General features: G+C 51.0%; 2 protein-coding genes across 4 annotated transcripts in view; one reads left to right on the top strand and one right to left on the bottom strand.

Moving 5' to 3' along the window:
- Positions 1-9952, top strand: part of Nprl3 (NPR3 like, GATOR1 complex subunit) — a 45720-nt gene extending 35768 nt beyond the window's left edge. For 2 of the 3 annotated variants that reach the window (XM_008850788.3, XM_029554848.1), the window contains 5 exons: positions 3785-3891; positions 4315-4444; positions 6268-6457; positions 7206-7398; positions 8615-9952. In XM_008850788.3, coding sequence (XP_008849010.1) covers positions 3785-3891; positions 4315-4444; positions 6268-6457; positions 7206-7398; positions 8615-8780 — 786 coding nt within the window. In that variant the 3' untranslated portion in view covers positions 8781-9952. The remainder of the gene's footprint in view (positions 1-3784; positions 3892-4314; positions 4445-6267; positions 6458-7205; positions 7399-8614) is intronic. The other variant, XM_008850789.3, reaches the window with a different exon arrangement.
- Mpg (N-methylpurine DNA glycosylase) lies at positions 9892-16553 on the bottom strand. The gene is made up of 4 exons (XM_008850787.3): positions 16304-16553; positions 14998-15222; positions 12895-13099; positions 9892-10329 (listed from the first exon to the last, which is right to left on the bottom strand). Exons 1-4 carry the CDS (start codon positions 16517-16519, stop codon positions 9914-9916), a joined length of 1062 nt encoding a protein of 353 aa, XP_008849009.1. The 5' UTR covers positions 16520-16553; the 3' UTR covers positions 9892-9913.
- Positions 16554-20009: the final 3456 nt, after the last annotated feature.

Raw genomic sequence — 20009 nt, 5'->3', positions numbered from 1 at the left:
AATGCCTTGGAGGTCAGAAGAGAGCTTCGGATTCCCCTGGAACTGGCGTTAAGGACGGTTCGTAGCCACCATGTGGGTGCTGGGAATTGAACCCGGGTCTGCTGCAAGAGCAGTCAGTGCTCTTAACCGCTGAGCAATTTCTCCAGCCCAGGAGAGTCTTATAGTGGCATAGGAGCAAGCATATGGGAAGTGAGAGCAGCAGGCTTGCCCTGGGCAGAGCTGGGACTTGACCTGAGCTGGTAATCTTACCCTCCTGTGCATGCATATCTGACTTCTTTGTACAGGTTTCCACCTTCTTGCAGAATCATGTGTTGGTGGGCTGCTCTTCGGCAGTGGGAAGCCCCCAGTCTTGTCTGTGTTTCTGGTTGAAGTATGGGGAGGAAAACCACAGAACAAGCTGGTGGTCAAGGGCCTGGACCTGCTGGTCAGGTTACCTTTGCCATGGCTGTGTGCCATCCAAATGACAATCTAGGGGCAGGACCAAGTGAATGAATGCTTGTGGGTGGCCAAGGCCCTGGATCTGGTGATGTGTACCATGTGGCCACCAGGGGGCAGAAGAGGTTTACCCAGGGACCTCAGAAAGGCTGCCTGTTCACAGGCTTGAGATAGGGCCTCTTGTGACCCTCTTACTGGGCCTCCTGGCTCTGTGTGGGCCTGAGAAGTGGGAAGATGCTGGCATTGCTGGTGGTCTTTGCTTCTTAGGCCTGACTCTTACTCCCCTCCAAAAGACTTTTGGATTCTCTTTTAGAGTAAGTTCCTCTTTGTGTCTATCCCGTGACTCTTCATTGGTTCTATAGAACACTTAGCAGATTCTGCCTTTATGTTTCAACCAATCTCTTGGGCTGGACAAGACCCAGCAAGGACCACATTCTGCTTCTCTTTGTAGCGTCCACAAGACATATAAACATATTCCAGCATACCCACAGAAGTGGGGACCGGGCCTCTGTTCTAATGCATTTTGGCTATGTGGATGATGGCTATATTTGCGCATCTTCCTCAAAGCTTTGAAAGGACGTGGCCATTCACTCTTTACTAAGAAGCTGTTTGATGGAGTCTGTGCTAGGAATATGCTTACCCACTCCCCTTAGTGTCAGAGTCCACTTTGATAAACGTTTGATGTCCCTTTGATGTCTCCTTCACTTCCTTACCTTGTCTTGTCTGGGGATAGGGAAGTGGTTGTTGTTTCCTTCCATACCCATTCCCTGATGAACTTGACACAAACCAGAGTTTGTTGCTGGTGTGATTGTGTGAAAGCCATGTGGGGCCCAGCCCTGGTTATTTACCTCATCAACCTCTGGGACTGCTTTCCTATAAATGTCCCTGTAGGGAATAGTGGCCCCAGGGTGGTGCTGGACCTTTGAGGAACATCTGCCTTGGATGTGAATGCCACAACATAAGATCACTCTGCTGGGCCTTATGGCACAGTCCTGTAACTCTATGAAGGCTGAGGCAGAAGGGTCCTGAATTCAGGCCTGGGGTACAAAGCAAAACCTTGTCTTTGGAAAATAAACAACAAAAAAGAAAATTACTCATTCTATCTCAATCCATAGAGGATCAAATTTTGGGGAGTTTGCTATGATAAAATTCCTAATACATATTCTCTCATGAAAATTCAAATATTACATAAATGTAACTCTATGAAGGCTGAGGCAGAAGGGTCCTGAATTCAGGCCTGGGGTACAAAGCAAAACCTTGTCTTTGGAAAATAAACAACAAAAAAGAAAATTACTCATTCTATCTCAATCCATAGAGGATCAAATTTTGGGGAGTTTGCTATGATAAAATTCCTAATACATATTCTCTCATGAAAATTCAAATATTACATAAATTATAGAAATCTCCACAGACACGGGTGCACTTATCTACATGCAGGCAATATACACATACACATAAAAAATTACATATACATATACGTGTGTGTGTGTATGTGTGTGTGCTGTTTTGAGATAGGGTATCTTTTCTGTAACCCAGGCTGGCTTCAAATTTGTGATTTTTCTGCCTCAGCATCTTGGCCTTTTGGTTGTGTCACAAACCCAGTTTCCTTCAGTTTTTGTTTGTAGACAGGGTCTCCCTGTATCCCTAGCTGGCCTGGAATTCGCTATGTAGACCATGCTGGCTTTGATTTCATAGAGATCTGCCCACCTCTGCCTCCTGCGTGCTGAGTTTAAAGGTGTGTGCCACTATACCCAGCTGTTTTTTTTGTTTTTTTGTTCTTTTTTTTTTTTGAGACAGGGTCTCCCTGTAGCCCGAGCTGTCCTGGAACTCACTATGTAGACCAGGCTGGCCTTGAACTCACAGAGATGTGCCTGCCTCTGCCTTTGCCTTCCAAGTGCTGGGACTATAGGTGTGCACCACCACGCCCAGCTAGCTGTTTTTAATATATATATATATATATATATATACACATTATTTTATGTGTATGAGTGTTTTGCCTGAATGTATATGTGTACCATGAGTGCAATGCCTGCAGAGGCCAGAAGAGGGCGTCAGATCCCCTGGAACTGGACAGTTGTTAGTGGTCATGTGGGTACTGGGAACTGAACCTGGGTGCTCCTGCCCATTGAACCATCTGTCCAGCCCTGTCTCATTTTATTTATGGTGGTAGTAGAGATTGAACCCAGGGCCTCATACTTGCTATGCAAGCACTCTACTACTTAGAGGAGTAGAAGTCTGCTGAAGGTAGTGGGGAAAGGATGGGGTGGGCAGATCACCAGGCCAGTGGTGGCAGATGTGGATACAGTGGGCATGTCTGCCTGAGAGCTCATGTCAGTGGCACTTGGGATGAGAGGAAAGAGAGACAACAGTGACTGCTGTTTCCTCCCTATTTGAGGTGGTGAGGTCACTGGGGGCCCTGCTGGCTAATATCCTCAGGCACTGTGTTCAGGTAGGGGAACTCACCACCCTGAATCCATCTGCTGAGGATGGAGTGGTATCCTGATGACACAGGCAGAAATGCTAATTGCTTGGGACTTCATAGAGTTCTTTTCAGGAAGGGCTATGGTGTTATGCTTTCTGGCCTAGTTGCCCCTATGAAGTTGGGTGTACTGAGGTTTCTCCTGGAAAGGATTTCTGGTGTTTTTGTCTCCTGGTATCTGAAAGCACAGGAGAGTAGGATGGCAGGATGTTCTCTGGGGAAGGTAGAGTACACAGGACAAGTTGAGACTGTTGGGTATACAGGGATAATACATGAGTGACTCTACATCTTTTTAAAAAATATTATTTTATGTGTGTGAGTATATTGCCTGCATGTATGTGAGTGCACCCCTGTCGTGCAATGCCTGGACGTCAGAAGAGGGCTTCGGATTCCCCTGGAACTGGAGTTAAGGATGGTTCGTAGCCACCATGTGGGTGCTGGGAATCGAACCTGGGTCCTCTACAAGAGCAGTCAGTGCTCTTAACCACTGAGCCATCTCTCCAACCCCTGATTCTACATCTTATTGCTTTGGGATCACAATGCTGGGGTTCTGGTGGGCATGGGAAGGCTATGCGTCTGCTGGAATCATCCAGCCCAGATGGGCTGTGTTCCCTAGCACCCTGATACCATGTTTGTGGGCTTACTACCTGGCAAAGTAGTGGAGCCAAACAGCACAGGTAACTTTGAATACAGGAAACTGTGCTAGTGGTGTCTAGTACTCTGGTGGAAGGTTGGTAAGGTGTGGCTCCAAGTTGAAGTTCCAGGGGGCATGGCTACAAGTCTGTGCTTCATAGGCCTCAGGCCATTTTCTTTAGGCAGGAAGGCCATGGCTTCCTAGACTCAGTCCTTCCATCTCCTTTTGGTCTGCAGGTTTTTCAGCTCGCAGCTCACCTGGTATACTGGGGCAAGGCCGTTATCATCTACCCACTGTGTGAGAACAACGTCTATGTCTTGTCTCCTAATGCCAGCGTGTGTTTGTGAGTACTGAAATCTGGAGTCTGGAGTTAGAAGGGGTAAGCCCAACAAGACCTTTTAATGGTACGTCCAGGGGCCTGGTACCTAGAGGCTTTGAAGCCTCGAGGCCAGCTCTCACTGCATAATACTGGCATGGTAGGTACCAATCCCAGTCTGGTTTAGTGCTGCATGACCCAGCCCATGTTAGAGCCATCCCTTCCTGAGATCAGAGGGGTTCTGTGGCTCCTGCCATCCCTTGAAGGACAGTGCCCTCTTAGTTCACCTGGGTTTGCTTAGTTGCCCCTTACTCCATCCTGTCATCAGTATGCCCACCCGTTTTGCACACCATCACACCATGATTCCCCACTGCTCACTGAAAGCCTGTGGTGAGGGAACAGTGTAAAAAGACCATGGCTGTGACCACAGTTGTGCTCTCTTGCCCTCAGGTACTCCCCACTAGCCGAGCAGTTCTCCTGCCAGTTCCCATCTCATGACCTGCCATCTGTCCTGGCCAAGTTTTCCTTGCCTGTCTCCCTGTCAGAGTTCAGGAGCCCTCTGGCTCCCCCTGCTCAGGAGGTGAGTCACAGAAGTGCCTGAAGCTCAGGTATGACTTGTGAAGTATATTGGGCCAGTGACATTTTTGCCTTTGTTTGGGGGCAAATGCTGCAGGCTTCCTATGGTCCATGGAGCCCACCATGGCATCTTTAGGGTTAGAACTTGACTGGAGAACACTGGCTTTTCCTAGGCTTGCAGGATCCCTTTGTCTTGCTTTCTGGTAAGGGGTTTTGCACAGAGGATGCAGACACCTTTGTTTTCACTAAGTCTGGATCCTGCTTTCCAAGAGAGCTTGGCTCCTGTATTCCTTCTCCTGGGGACTTAGCCAGGGGATCTATGTGTAGAATCCTAGCATCCCTGGTCCCAGAATTCCATGAGAACTTAAAATATATCAGCCTAAGACTGTGTCTGGTGGGCAGGGGCTGGCAGGTGGAGGCTAAGTATGGTGGGAGTCCTGCAGATACAGGGGATGAATTTGTCTTGGGCTGCAGGGTCAGTCGCTTTTCACAGCCCCATGCTGGTGAGATGGTAACTTGGTGCCAAGGAGGCTTTGCTCCCTCCCCCTCCATTGAGCCTTGAGGGGGGAGGGGGAGGGGACCCAGGGCAGGGCCAGATAGGACAGGTGTCTGAGACAAGCTGGGTGATCTCCATGCTTTATCTTCAAAAGCAAAGTATTTGTTTTAATATGTGCCAGATATACTGGGCAAAACCAGTCTTTAAAGTCAAACACTTCCCCTTCTCAAACTGTGAATGGGAGTGAGAGCCTGGGTTTTCAGCTCATTTACATGCTGAGTGTGGCAGAGTTCTAAAGCTGCCTTTCAGAGCCTTTGGTTTTTTAGGAACCATGCCAGTTGGATAAAAGATACATTCTGCATCTGTACCCTCTCCCTTTCCCCCAGGCAGTTCTTGGGGAGGGTCTGGCAGTGCTCCCATCCCAGCAGAAACTTCCTAGCTGTCTGGATAACGGGGTGGATATTCCAGGCCATGCCTGAACAGCTGCTTCAGGCCTGGTCATGGGGCTGGGATGGAGCTGGGTTTGGTTTTGCCAATCCCAGGGACATGCTGTCTGGTGTTTAGAGAGCTTCTATGCTTTATTTCTAAAATTTTGTTTAGATATTTTGACCATGCTTAGTATGTACATGTCTCTCCCCAATAATTTAGCCTCCTTCCATGAATGACCTGAGCAGCATTCTCTGAACCTCCCAAAGATAACACTGGTACAGTCAGCTCACGCTTTGCTGTTTGGTGTCTGTGCCTGGGAGGGGCTTTCCCATCAGTGTTGGGTTCTACCTGCCACAAGGCTTCCCTGCTGTGGGCCAGTGCTCACAGGCTTGAATGTGCCTTACCATGGGAAAGAGTCATTGGCTCCATACCTGAGCAGTAGGTCCCTGTCTCATTTCCTTCTGTTACCATTGGTGCTCCCAGAGCAGACTTTCAAGTAGAGGCAAGGACTTTCTGATCACAGGGAAACTGCTTCTCTGAACAGTGTGTGGACTTACCTGGCAGTGGATGGTCTAATGGCAGGAGGTTCTTAGAAGGAAGCAAGAACAGACTTGGCTCTAGAAGTTGGCTCAGAGAAGTGAGGGAGTCAGCTATGTGATGCGGTTAGTGCAAGTATGATCTGGGGATTCTCCTGGCACCTCTACTTTCCCCTTGGTGAGCTGGCCTTGCAGAGTGATCCAGAAGTTAAGGGTTCCTCCTAAATAAGAGGCCTTCCTGCTGTGTTGTCAGCACCAGGGAACATGTTGGGGCTGCCCTTGGCCATGGCTCTCTCATCCCCAGGAAGGGATCAAGGCTAGAGCTGGGGAAGCAGCCCTACCCACCTCTATGCTGCTCACCTGCAGACCCAGCTCATCCAGATGGTGGTGTGGATGCTGCAGCACCGGCTCCTCATCCAGCTTCACACCTATGTCTGCCTGATGGCTTCACCCAGCGAAGAAGAGCCCCGAATGCGTGAAGATGACATCCCCTTCACGGCCAGAGTTGGTGGCCGCAGCCTCAGCACACCCAATGCCCTAAGCTTCGGCTCCCCAAGTAGGATTCCCTGCCAGGGACTGTGTCTGGTAATGGGGTTGGGGTAGCATCCAAGAAGACTGGGCACTGCTGGAATGAGGTGCTATACACATATCCAACACGCACAAGTCCTGTCTCCCCTATACTGCCATGGGTCTGAGGAGGCTCTGCCTCTGGACTCGAGCAGGAGCTTGATGAGGTCAGGAGCACTTTTGTCCACAACACTGTTGGAATCTCCTGCCCCAGCCTACGTCCCAGCAGGACCTCATACCATCACCACTGGGACCAATGAAACATCTGCCTGGTTCAGGGCTCATGAGGAGATAGTGATAATTGTGTTCAACTCTGGAAAAACTTGTGTCTATCCTCTCCCCCTAATCCTCCAAGGTAGCAGTTAGGCCTCAGGCCTGGGAAAGATGAGGCAGGAAGGCTTTGGAAATGCTCTTCTAGCTGTCTGGTGTTGAGCTCCATGTTTGCTGAGAGGGACAAGACACCCGTGCCTGCCTTGGGGTGTAGTGGGTATGCAGCATGCTTCTGTTCAGGGCCCCAGAGGCTGCTCCCATAGGGGCAGCTCTTTGTGTTCCAGGTTAGCCACACAAGAAGCATGACACAATTTGATGTGTGTTGCAGTAAGCTTCTGGGTGAAGGTAGATGATGTAGTTGAGCACCAGGGGGTAGTATGGCAGTGACCTCTGGGTCTCGATGTTGCCACTGCCCTCGATGCTATCTTGGCACACTGGAACCCACCCTAGCCTGTTCCCACTCACAGCCAGCAGTGATGACATGACCCTCACCAGCCCCAGCATGGACAACTCCAGTGCAGAGCTGCTTCCCAGCGGGGACTCTCCACTTAACAAGAGGATGACTGAGAACTTGCTGGCCAGCCTCTCAGAGCATGAGCGGGCAGCCATCCTTAATGTGCCTGCAGCCCAAAACCCTGAGGACCTCCGCATGTTTGCCAGGTAGGGAGCAGGTGGCTGGGTAGGGCAGGGCCAATTCTGGGGTCTGGACAAAGTGGAAAGGGGCACTGATATACCCCATACAACTACATATATAAAACCACTGGCCATAGCTCATGGTGAGGTGGTGTCTCAAACACTGGGTCCCTACCTGGTACTAATATATGCAGCACAGGAGTTACTGTCCAGGTGCAGAGAATGCAGGCTTTGGCCAAGCCCCTAGATCTAGTGGGCAGCCTACCCGGTACTTCTGGATGTTTCTTGTCACTGCTTGAAAGGTAGCACTCTCAAATTCTGACCTATGTTGGGTTTGGCGGGAATCTGTCCACGATTCTTGGCCCTGGGGGTAAATCAGGATCCCTGATTTCATAGGTATATCATAGCAGCCTTATGCCTGCCATCTCCACCCAGACTTAGGTGTTGTAGGGGCATAGTGTTATGGGAGAGGTTAGGTTGTCAGCCTTGAGTGTGCTTAGAACCACATTGCAGGGGTCTGGAGAGATAGTTTAGAGGTTAAGAGGACCTCTGAATTCGATTCCCAGCACCCATGTGACTAAAAACTGTCCATAACTCCAGTTCCATGAGATCTGACACCCTTTCTGGCCTCTTTCAGCATTGCATACATGTGGTGTACTTATATACACACAGGCAAAATACACATATACATAAAATTAAAAAACAAACTATAGCTGAGCGTGGTGGTGCACGCCTTTAATCCCAGCACTCGGGAGGCAGAGGCAGGCAGATCTCTGTGAGTTCAAGGCCAGCCTGGTCTACATAGTGAGTTCCAGGACAGCTGGAGCTACAGGGAGACCCTATCTCAAAAAGACCAAAAACACAAACAAAAAAACCCAAACTACATTGCAGGCCCTTGGAGGACCACCAGTAACTTTTCCAAGTACTGATCCAGCCTTTACCTGTGCCCTGGCTTTTGTGCTGGCTTTATCTGAGGAAAGCTCCCTGGAGCAGGGACTGAACTCTATTCCATAGGAGCATAGAAAGAAGCCTTTAGCACTCTCTCCCCACATCAGGATGCATGATTAGGTGGCTCTGGGTTTTCACAGCTGTGCTTCCTCATGGACTCACTTCTAGGTCCAGGATGTTTGTCTGCTCCTGTGGGTTGAGGGTAGGTCACAAAGCAGATCCACTCGCCAATGGCTGTTAGAGGCCTTGGTAGTGCTAGCCTTGGGCTAGACTCATGCTGTCCTATCCCCTCCAGGCTCCTTCACTACTTCCGTGGCCACCATCACCTGGAGGAGATCATGTACAATGAGAATACTCGGCGCTCCCAGCTGCTCATGCTCTTCGACAAGTTCCGCAGTGTGCTGGTGGTGACCACCCATGAGGACCCTGTCATTGCTGTCTTCCAGGCACTGCTCACATGAGCCCAGGCAGCGTGCTGGGTGTGTAAATGGGCACTAGCCTCTCCCAACCCCAGAGCTCCTGCCTGGTCTGAGCTTTATTCCTGAGGCCTGGCATTGTATGTATAGGTAGCCTCAGCCTGAATGAAGGCCCACAGAGCCCCTGTTCTTTCTTGCTCTAAGTCTGGTCAGTAGCATCTAATCTAAGGAGCAGGCCCCGTCTAAGGGTCTTTTTTTTTTTTTTTTTTTTTTTTTTGAGACATGATCTACTGAAGCCCAGGCCTCAGGATTTGCTATGTAGCCAAGTATGACTTTGAACTGATATTCCTGTCTCTGCCTTCCAAGTGCTGAGGTTACAGGAGTATGCCACCAATCTTTTTTTTTTTTTTTTTTAAAGATTTTTATTTATGTGTGTGTATCTGTGTATCCGCCACATATATCCAAGTGCTTGTAGAAGCTTAGGAGAGGGTGTCAGATCCCTTAGAACTAGAGTTTCAGTTATGAGCTGCCTGTCATGGGGGCTGGGAACTGAACACAGGTCCTCATGAAGAGCAGGAAGCACTCTTAACTGCAGAGCCACCTTTCCAGCCCTACCAGTTTTACTCTTCAATCTGGTCCTTACAGTACCTTAACATCACTGAGTTGGAGAAGGCCTTCCAGGACTTGTGTGTAAAGCCATGCCCTTTATACCCTCAGGGGCTGTCTTTCTGAACCCCTTTCCAACCTGCTCCTTATGTTGGCTACCCTGAAGAATGTGGACAGAACACTAACTTATTCTTGCTTCTCTGGTAGCAGTTAGTATATAAGGTCTAAGCACCTGGCCCAGCTTTCACCACAACCCTGCAAAAGCCTAGACTATCAGGCTCTGCCAAGCTGTTACCCCAATGTTACCAAGATGGTATACTGATCATTTCAGGTATAGAGGCCTAGGCTGGCCCAGCTGGGCTAGTGCATCCCTGTCACCTGAGCACATCCTATACTAAGGGATAGTTCAACCCACTGCCTAGGATCCCTGCCCTGGTTTTATGTTTGCACATTGATGATTCTTCCCATACTGGGTGCCCTGGCCTCCTAGCCTGGAGGAAGAGCTAGTTACATGTGCATATTTGCTGGAGAGATCTGGCTGAGACATGGATAATTCCCTACAAACAAGATATTTATTCTGTGTTTAAACAATTAAAAAGCTTGTCAGAGCAGGCTGTTTGCTCAGCTACTCTATCTGTTACACTAACCCACGGGCTACCCTGGATATAGAAGCGCAGGGGCTTCTGGGTCCACTCCCCTGCATAGCCAATGCCCACTCGGGCTGCTGTCACCACAGCTAGCTCACTGGGCCCCAGCCCTGTATGGCTGCCACACTCCAGCCACACAGCCTCATCCTGAGTCAGGTCTCGCTGGTCAAAGCTTTTGTCAATGGCTAGGGCCTGGCACAGCTTTGAGGGACCATTACAGAGCTCACGGTCCTTGAGGGCACGGCCAACACTGCTTTTCCGGAGGGTGCTGCGAAGCTGTCGCATGGTCTCCAGACCCTCCATGGGCTCTAGTGCTCGAAGCAGGACACAAGCCCCATCCCCTGTAGGACAGACAAGACAACTTGGAAATGGAGCCTCTCCGACCTCCTACTCCCCCTGCTTCTGTGCATATCCAATGTTGCAGAGGTAGTGCTGCTGTGTTCCTTCATTTGTAAACCTGCATTCTTTGCAGCCAGATCCCTCAGCCTCCCCCTTCCCTACTGCATCTACAAGATGGCCAAACCTTTAAGTGCCTTGAGAAGCTTCCACCAGGCAATACTGACAGCGAGACCTCCACCACAGCCAGAACTAAGTATGTCTAACTAGTGTGGGGAGTGTTGGGCATCAGCACCCTCTCTAGCGTCCCCAGGTCTTAACTGGTAGCAGCTATGAGACTGCCACAGGAAGCCCTATAGAGCCAGCACCCCCAGGAGGGGTGTTTGTGACTCTGCTAGGAAACAGCCTCAGACTTGTCCAGATTTCCTAGCTAGGCTTCATGGATCCCCATCTGCCATATCCACTCAGCATCCCTTTTGGCCAAACTGGGAGCTACCAGTGATACTGTGAGAGTCCCATAACTCGATGGAAAGACCATTAATACCCCCACAACCACAGCAGCAGGAGGTGCAGCCAAAGTCCTGTTTACTTTCTTTGGGGTCTCCTTTGGCCTAGTGCTCCCTAACCTCTAGGCTACTTCAGAGGCCACAAATAGCAAACTGATACTCCCAGGAGCCCACCAAGAGGATTTCCCCTACTCTATATGTCTGGGAAGGACCTTAGGATTCCCAGCTGTGAACAGTGGGTACCCTTGACACTCCAGTAAGGTTGCTTACTGGATCATGTATTCTAACTCACTTACATGCTCATGGCCTCCCTGTCCAGCCACCCGGGAGTCAAGGTTTATATTAGCACCCAGGGCTGATCCAGCAGTGAATGAAGCCATGCTTCCAGAAAAGTCTGTAGCCAGCAGGCAGTGGGCTATGAGCAGATACCACTTAACCAGGCAGTTTTCAAATAAACTTAAGATACAATCTAGGTCAAGAAAGCCTGCAAAGTCTACTTCCTTACACTTATATGCTGTGCCTAGCTCACAACCTGAGGCTCCCTCTGTGCCTTCTCTGAGCCACTTCAGGGAGGAGCAGGTCCCTGTGAGTTCAGGACACATGATCCCTACTATTACTGAGCCCCAGAGCTATCTGTAAATAGGCTGAAGAAACAGCTTAGCCCCTCATTGCCCCACACCATCTTGGTTCCTTCCCATCTTTATTCAAAGACCTCTGACCTCTTCTCACCAAGTCTTCATGTCTTTGCCCAACTCTGCTGCACAGCAGCGCTAACTTGGCATTCTGACTTCTGTTCTGCTCAGCCCTGCAACCTTTATCCCAGCCTGTCAGCATCCATGTCCTTGGCCTCTGCTCTACCTGGATGACCTTAATCAAGACCATGCACCCTTGTAGGATTCTGTCCCTAACCTAGATGTTCCTGGGTCATTTTGGTTATATGTTCAGAAAGTTAATAGGTCATACCTTGCCTTTGACCTGTTCACCGTGCACTAGGAACCCATGTGTGTTCCTCCTCCCTTACAGACTATAGCATTATCCATTTCTGGCTGACACCTTAGTTCAGCCAGGCCAGAGAGCAGAGTTAGTTCTGTCCAAGAGGACTCTTGCCATCTCTTGATGTCCAGTTACCCAGAGTTTCACTCAATATCGACTTTGTGGCAGGCACAGGTCCATGCACCTCCGGCTCCCAAGGTCTCTACACTGGACACCCCCAGTTGTCTGCTATGGGCAGCCACCGTTCTCTTTATCACAAGTACTTGACCAACAAACCCAGAATATTTGGTCACCATGGGGCAAACAGGGAGGGCTCAGCAGACAGATGTTGGGATAGGCCTGCTAAACTGCTTCTGGTTAGTAGTGGCATTGGCAGGATGCTACTGGGGCTTCAGGCATGGATCACTGAGGACAGAAGGCTGCGAACTTGCCAGGACAAAGCATGCCTAGAGCTGGACCCCAGAGGTAAGTTGGTTTCTCCCAGCAGCACTAGACCAGCATCTTTCCTCTAATGATATCTGGGGCCAGAAGGTTTTCTGGAGTCCATCCTGTGCATTATACAGCTGTTAGTGGCATCCCTGCCTTTACCCACTAGATGCCAACCAGCTGATAACCAAAGATGTTGCCAAATGTTTCCTAATGTCCCCTAAGGGGATGGAAATGCTCCTGGCTGAGAATAACTGAGCCATACCTCATAAGAGGCCACTTGGCAAGGCACTTGTCTGAGCCCAGCTTATCCTAAACCGATCTCACTCCTGCTTTCCACTTCCCCACCCCCTGCCCTGCTGCAGCTCTATCCTAGTGCTCATGGGCATCACTCTGAACTCGGTATAGAATCTGATTGCTCTCAAGTCAAGTCAGCTTCATGGTCTCTAATCTGTGGGGCCTCAGCTCATTTAGCCAGCCTTGTCCTTTTAAGACAGCCAGACCTTCCGAAACCCCAACTTGGACTCGGACAATGGCATCTCCCTACTCAAATGCCTGTTTATGCCAGTCCTCCTGGAAATCCCCCAGCTGCTAGCTGAAGGGCTATGCCAGCCCTTCTGCTCCCCCAAGCTCAGCACTGCTAACCTTGGCTGGAGACATTCAAGCAGAAGTACATGCCATAGATGATGTACACATACAGGGTCCCAGGTTTCATGAACATGCCACGGTTTCGGGGAGTCTGCCGGCCACCCCTTGAGTGAGCAGCTTCATCTTCTGGTCCCAAGTATGCCTCAGTCTCCACAATGCGCCCACGGAGTTCTGTTCCATCAGTAAGTCGCCGGACAAGGACCTGTGGGCAGTGAGACTGCTCAGGCTATAGGGATGGGAATCCACTCACCTAGACCTCTCTTCAGTTTAGGATGTGTCAGGCACCCAGACCTGGCCACCTGGCTCTTCCATTCTGCCTGTTCTTTTGCTTCCTGCTCACAGCCTGAATGCTGCTGTTAATTAAGGCCACCAGCCCTGCTTGACCACTGACTATGGCTCTTGTTCACTGAGGGTCCAGATCATGAGTTGATGCCACCTCAAGATTCACTTGTGGATTCACTATACAGGCAGATCTCTATGTTCCCTCTGTGGGGGCCTCTGCTTCCCCACTTCCTCTCACAGAGTTGTTTTGAGAGCCATAAATATTCAGCATGAGGCTGGGTAGTATGGAAGATATTGGCCCAGGGGACCCCCACATTGCTTCTGGGGACACTCCAGACTCTGGTAGCCTCACAATCTAGGCTGCCAAAGCAGCCACAATGGATGACATTCATCTTATACCCACCAGTACTAAGGCCTTTTGAGCTGCAGGACCAGTCACCTTGCAGTGCCTACCTAGCCTGGACCATAGTCTTGGGAAGAGTCAGCAGTCCTGACTCAACCAGGGCTCACAAAAAGAGCTTCAGGGTCCAGCCATGTCCAGAGCACCTTACATCCTTAAGCTAGAGAGATCAGTTGGCCAGAGGCCACTTTTATCTGAGCCCAGATAAACCCATGGTGCCTCAGGGTCAGTGTAACAGGATCAGGGTAGAGGAACAGAAGGGATCAGTTCTTGTCATAGAAGCATAGAAATCCCTTCAGGAACCCAAAACACCAAAGAGGGATGAACACCTTGGGAGTTAAGGTGGTCAGAGGGAGTTTCCTTCACTAACTACACTCACATGTTCCCATGTCTCTAAGGGGCACACTGGGGGCCCCAGCTGCCCTTCTAGAAGGGAGCTCCTGTACTTTTTTGGTGGAGGATTGTGTGTGTTGTGTGGGGGTGGGCAACATTCTCAACCCAGAATAGTCTGAATTGCCTTGGCAACTCACTGCAATGAACCTTTTACTGAATTTGTGACCCATTTCCTACATTATAGTTATGGAAAAGGTTGTTTTCTTGGACTAAAGGGATACAGAAGTTAAAACACCCTTTTCTCTGCTGAGCATCCTCTTGTTCACTAGTGTGGACTCAAGTGGGTGTGACAGGGAATGACCTTACATGCCCAGAATGCTGAATAAAGGCAGATGTATTTTGGTGGTGCTGGACCTTCCTTGGGCTCTTGACCCCAACCTGAGGTGAATCTGTACCATCTGTTGTTTTGTGATATCATAAATGTTCATTATCATGGTGCTTTTAGAAGGATTCTCTGACTCTTGTAGCTTAAAACATCCCTGAGAGGACTAGAGAGATGGCTTGGTGGTTAAGAGCACTGGCTGCTCTTGCAGAGGACCTGGGTTCAGTTCCCAGTATCCACATGCCTGGTACACCTACACTGAGCCCCGGGGGCTGCTGAGAAGCCAGGACTGATGCTGAGCCATGCAGTAAAGAAGCCGGCTGTCAAAGTGATTCTCATGCTAGCAGCCCAGTGGTCCCAGCCAAAGCACTCTCAGTGACAAAGCAGGCAAAAGTGGCTCCTTACAGATGCTGGAGCCCAGATAGTCCTTGAAAGTAACCTGTCCTAAGGAACTCAGATGGACTATTCCCTATTTCCCAGGTGGGTAAGGCTAACATACCTCTTGTCATTGCCAAAGCAGGGCAGGTGCCAGGTACAACACTATCAATAGCCTTATTTGTAGTGATCCTAGACAATAGCTAAACTATTCAGGGACCCATATGGGCAAAGCAGCTACTTATGTGAGCATAAGGAAGGCCAAGTCAGGGATGTGAACTAGTGAAAACACTGAGGCTCATGGCACCCAAATCTGCACTTACATTACCTGTCCCAGAAATGCCCGGGCCAGGGTGACTGCTGGCTGGTCAAAGAACTCTGGCCCCAATCGGGTAGGGTGGCCCTCTGGGCTGGAGAAATAGATGCTGCGCTGAACACCCAGGGTTGAGGGTGGTCTCTCTTTAGGGGAAGGCATCCAGCCTGTGCCTGGTGGGATCTGTTGCTGCTCTGGCTCTGTCAGTCGCTGCTTTTTTGGCCCAATCTTTCGGGAAAGCTGTAACAAATGGAAAAAAAAAAAAAAAATCAAGCATCTACCTGCCTCTTAGTTTCTTCATCTACAACATGGGGTGTCCAACTGATGGCGCATTATGATGCATAAGCAGGATCTAAGAGCTGATAACCTCAGGCTTTGGGATGTGGTCCAAGTAATGATGGGCTGCTAGAGTTGGCAGCATGGGCACTCTTCCCTCACACTTCCTGCACACAGGAGACACACAGTTTGGGGACCTAGGGTTGTAGGGCCTAAGGGAATGTGGGTTCCAGTCTGAAACAAAAGGCCTGGTACTTTCTCATTCTCATCTATCACATGATCCCCATGGAAACATTTGAATTTGTTTCTGGAACCTTATTCTTTGTTCCTAAGCCTGGCCAGGGATTTAAAATAGCCAGAACCTGGGCAGGGCCTAGCAGAGAAACAAACTGGATTTTTCTGGCACTGCCTGACAGGTCATAGGGTCCTCTCAGAGTTGCCCAGAAGGCCTGACATGCAAGTGAGTGAACATGGGCCTGACCATTTGCTTGGCCCCATCCCAAGAGCTCAGGGTGTAACCCAGCTGGCCCACAACTGTCACCTGCCCTAACGTCCAGGATATCAGAATAACCAGGATTGGGACAAGAAATCAAAGGGTCGTGGAGACCCAGCAGGGAAAACTGCAGGGAAATCTGACCACATCCTCAGCTGTTCTGTGTACAACAGAGAGGGCCAAGGATAGCTGGGCAGGTGAACCTGGGGCCAAGACCCACCCTCAGACTGAGCTGGGCTTCGGCTGTGGCTCTGACTCCCTGCCCAGTCAAGCTTTTTATCTTTTCTTTTTTTCCTGTAGACGGTGTCTCGTGTAGCCCAGGCTAGCCTTGAACTCCTGATCATCCTTCTACTTTCCGTGTATTGGAAATCACAGGCGTGTGCCACCACGCCCGGGTAAGACCCATTATTTTTATCTGCGGCGCTGACGTCCACGTTGGACCGAGGCTGCCAGGCTGCCGGGAATGGATGCTGACGTGACCGTCTCTGCAGCCCGACCCACTGTGCCAGCTCGCCGTGCGCTCAGACTACGCGACGCTGCGCCCCGTCTCACCGAGGCTGGCTTCTGGTGGGCCTCACGATATCCGGCCACTCGGAACCCTGCTCCGGCATCCCCCGGTTGGCGGGCCCGTCCAGGAAACGGAGGCTGGTCGGTGTCGGCAGGCGGGGTCACGGTCACCGGTTTTCGGGCCCGGGTATCGACAGACGCTTTCATCCGGGCTCCGCCACGCGCGCCCTTTGAGGCGCCGCTGCGGGACCTACTCGGCATCCGGAAGCGCGGGATGGGTGTGGGGGGGGCGGAGCCGGCGCATGCGCAGAAGGGCGCAGCCCGGGCGTGGGGTGAGCCTGCGAGAGGGTCGTGGTAGATCTGGGGACTCCACCTTGACCACTGATTCTGCCCTAGTGGTCCGACTGCCGCCGAATCTTGCCCCTCAGCTCCCCAAGATGGTCCAGGCAGACACCTGGACTGAGCTGGGACGGACTGGGCCGGGCCACAGGAGTGCAGTGAGTGCTGTAGAGTGCGCCGGGCCCTGTCCTGGAAGTCGCCTTCCCCAACCACACAGCCCTAGGAAGAGCTTGAAGGTGGAGTCCACAGAAAGTGGATGCCTGGCACATTCGGAGACCCCTGCCCTTGGGGCCATGTTCATCCCAGCCAGTCGGAGGAAGGAAAGGGGAGCAGTGGGGACTCTGCCTCAGGCAGTGGGCCACCCCCCAACCCCTGAAGCCTGGGTATGCTGCAAGGAGCGCCTACCCCTAGGCCAGGCTGCTGGAGCTGGCAAGCCTCCACCAGAGGCTGAGGGCAGGACTCGCAGAGAACACCGGCCTGGCTGCGTTCCAGTTGCTCTGCACCTCTAGTGTCTATATCTCCCCAGGACCCAGGCCTGCCACTCACCTGTCTGTAACTTTTTCAAGTCAGATTGTAGTGGGAAGTGCTTGACCCAGAGGAAGGAAGGGTCAAAGGAAGAGAGGTTATACCACCCTCCCCCAGCACAGTGGCAGCCCCACACCCAGCAGAACCTCCCCCATCCTTTACCACTCTGGGTCTGCAGGGTCTCTTGGCAGGCACAATTTACCCCCCACCATCCAGTCTTCCCTTGCCTCGTCAAAACCTTTGTCAGACCTTTGTTTGATTTCTGTGACCCTGACCTTGAGTCTCAGAGAGCTACTGGGTGTGGGATGGAAGGTGCTGGACAGGACAGAGGGTCAGGCCCTGTCTTTGACTCTTGAATGAACAAGGCATCTAGTCCCAGGCTAGGCTAGTCAGCAGGACCCTGGTCCCCAACTGATTTTCCAACTCAGGGACTGAACTCTGGCCCAGGCTGGGGCTCAGCTGTCCCACCCTCATGGGGCCCAACCAGGACTTCCTGGGGAAGGAGGGGCAGCCTCTCATGCTTGCTGCCCGCTGGAAGTCATCCAGCTGTTTGTGGCACTGTGTGCTGTTTCCGGGAGTGGGGTGGGGGACAATGTGTCATAAATCTGAACTAAAGAGGCAGGCTTGGATGTGGTTCCCACCCCCTTCCTCCTTATCCCCTGCAGCTATTCTGCCCAAACAATGACTGCCCCCTTCCTGTGGGAATAACCCCCCTTCCCAATCTAGGAGGGAAACTGAGGCCTCAGTTGGGTTCTTATTGCTTGAAGGCAGTGAGAGGGCATTCTGGAGACTTGGGAGAGCTATCTCATACCCACCTTTGGGTAAATGACAAGCTCTTTCTGTTTGGTGGGCAGCCTGGCTCCTACTTCAGGAGGTGGGGTGGTTGCCAGCATCCCGTTCTCCAGATGTTCTGGCCTGAGTGTGGGGATTGTGCAATGTCTGCCCCCTCCTCCTCACTTCCTGGTTTGTGGTGTGAAGCTCCCACTACAGGCTGAAAGTGGTGGGCTGGGCTTTCCAACAGTGTGTTTTGTCTGAAGCTTGGCCAGGGGTAAGAGAATGTTCAAGACTGGAGGGAACCTGGGACCTCCTCTGTCTCTAGTGCATCTTAGTGCTGGTTGGTGGCAAGGATGCCAGTGGAAGATGTTGTGAAAGGGGTCAAGGCTGAGGTGGGCATTAGGGACCCCCACCATGTTCTGAGTCCCCACAGACTGTGGAAAGGTTAGAGCTGCCTCCAGTGGGCTCCAACAGCCCGTTCCTGGTTGCTCTATATGCCACAGATAACAGGATTCTAGCACCAGTTTCACTGTCTCAGGGCCCCAGCAAGCTGATTTAGTCTTCTAACATGTCTGAAGCAGGAGCTGGGTCGCAGTCTGTTGCTTCCTGGTTTGGACACTAGCACCCTTCCAGCAGCTTCTCAGAAAACTGGCTGCTTCTCAGAAAACTGGCTGTTACCACCCTTGCACATCACTGAGGTTCTCTTTATCTGGGGGAGCTTTAAGGGTCAGCTGTTCTTTGGATGGAGAGGCAGGCTGAGGAGAGGCGTGGGTGCATCCTCCCTTCAGGGACCCATGGTGTGAAGGCTGGGAGGCTCTTGGCCCAGGAGCTTATAGGGCTGTTTTGCTAAGTCTAGGACTATGGGGACAGGGTTGTTGCTGTGGAAATAGCTGGTGACTTCAGGCCTTTGGCTAGTCTGGTCCACTCTACTTTCATCCCAAATAGCCAGGGGTTGGTCCTAGGCCTATCTTTGTGTTCATTCTCCATGTAGGGAAACTTCTTTTTTTTCTTTTTGAGACAGGGTCTCCTTGTAGCCCCAGCTGTCCTGGAACTCACTATGTAGACCTGGCTGGCCTCGAACTCACAAAGATCCACCTGCCTCTGCCTCCCAAGTGCTGGGATTAAAGGCGTGAACCACCATGTCCAGCTTTTTTTTTTTTTTTAAGTATTTTTATTTTATGTGTATGAGTGTATTGCCTACATGTAAGTACACCCATGTCGTGCAGTGTCTGTGGAGGACAGAAGAGGGTGTTGGATCTCCTGGTACTGGAGTTATGGATAGTTATTAACAGCTATGTGGGTGCTGGAATTTGAACCTGGGTCTTCTGCAAGAGCAACTTTTAACTGCTGAGTCATCTCTTCAGCCCCCAACTTTTTTTTTTTTTTAGTGAGTATTATGCCTGTACCTGTGCCATACAGTGTCCACAGAGGCTGGAAGAGGATGTCAGATACCCTGGAACTGGAGTTACAGAAGGTTGTTAGTTGCTGTGTGAGTGCTGGGAAGCCAACCCAAGTCCTTTGCAAGAGCAGCCAGTGCTTTTAAACTCTGAGCCATCTTTCCAGCCCCTAGGCAACTTCTTTTGATTTGTTCAGGGTCCCTACAAAGTTCAGGACTAGCTCCTGGAGTGATCACTTGGGGAAGCTGAGCTGAGGGTTCTAGGGTAGCTATTGAAAGTCCTCTTACTGGTCAGGGCTCCCACCCACTTATGTACTGGACAGTGCTACACAGGACCTGGAAGTTACATAGATGCTTGCCCTGCCAGCTCTGTGTGTTAAGAAATTGCAGCTGACTTCTAGTTCTTCATAGCCAATGAAAAGGGGCTGGGATTCCATGTAGTAGGCTCCTCTGCCCAAAGCATAGTTCAGTAGGGGAGGCAGGAGGTATTGGGATTGGAGGAACTGGATACAGACTTGAGCATGTGCCCACCCTCCACTGCTCACACTGTCCTGATGCCTTTGCTCAGGAGACCTGGATGGGCTGAGCCTGGGGAATCTTCAACCCAAATACTGATAGGAACATTTGCCTGCAGCGATCATGTATACTCTTGGGAACAACAACTGTGTGGGAGGGTGTAGGGGATGTGGGGAGATGGGATGTGGGGTGGGGTATGGG

This window comes from Nannospalax galili, unplaced genomic scaffold (assembly GCF_000622305.1).
Source record: "Nannospalax galili isolate Female #2095 unplaced genomic scaffold, S.galili_v1.0 scaffold104, whole genome shotgun sequence".
In the NCBI taxonomy this organism is placed as follows: Eukaryota; Metazoa; Chordata; class Mammalia; order Rodentia; family Spalacidae; genus Nannospalax; species Nannospalax galili.
This window is presented reverse-complemented; position numbering and strand designations above follow the sequence as displayed.

What these genes read in the sequence shown, in the direction of transcription:
- Mpg (XM_008850787.3), bottom strand. Translation starts at nt 16,519, where the DNA reads ATGCCGAGTAGGTCCCGCAGCGGCGCCTCAAAGGGCGCGCGTGGCGGA. An exon ending in CCCACCAGAAGCCAGCCTCG is followed by an intron (nt 15,223 to 16,303) that starts GTGAGACGGGGC and finishes CATTTGTTACAG; the next exon opens with CTTTCCCGAAAGATTGGGCC. An exon ending in CCCGGGCATTTCTGGGACAG is followed by an intron (nt 13,100 to 14,997) that starts GTAATGTAAGTG and finishes CACTGCCCACAG; the next exon opens with GTCCTTGTCCGGCGACTTAC.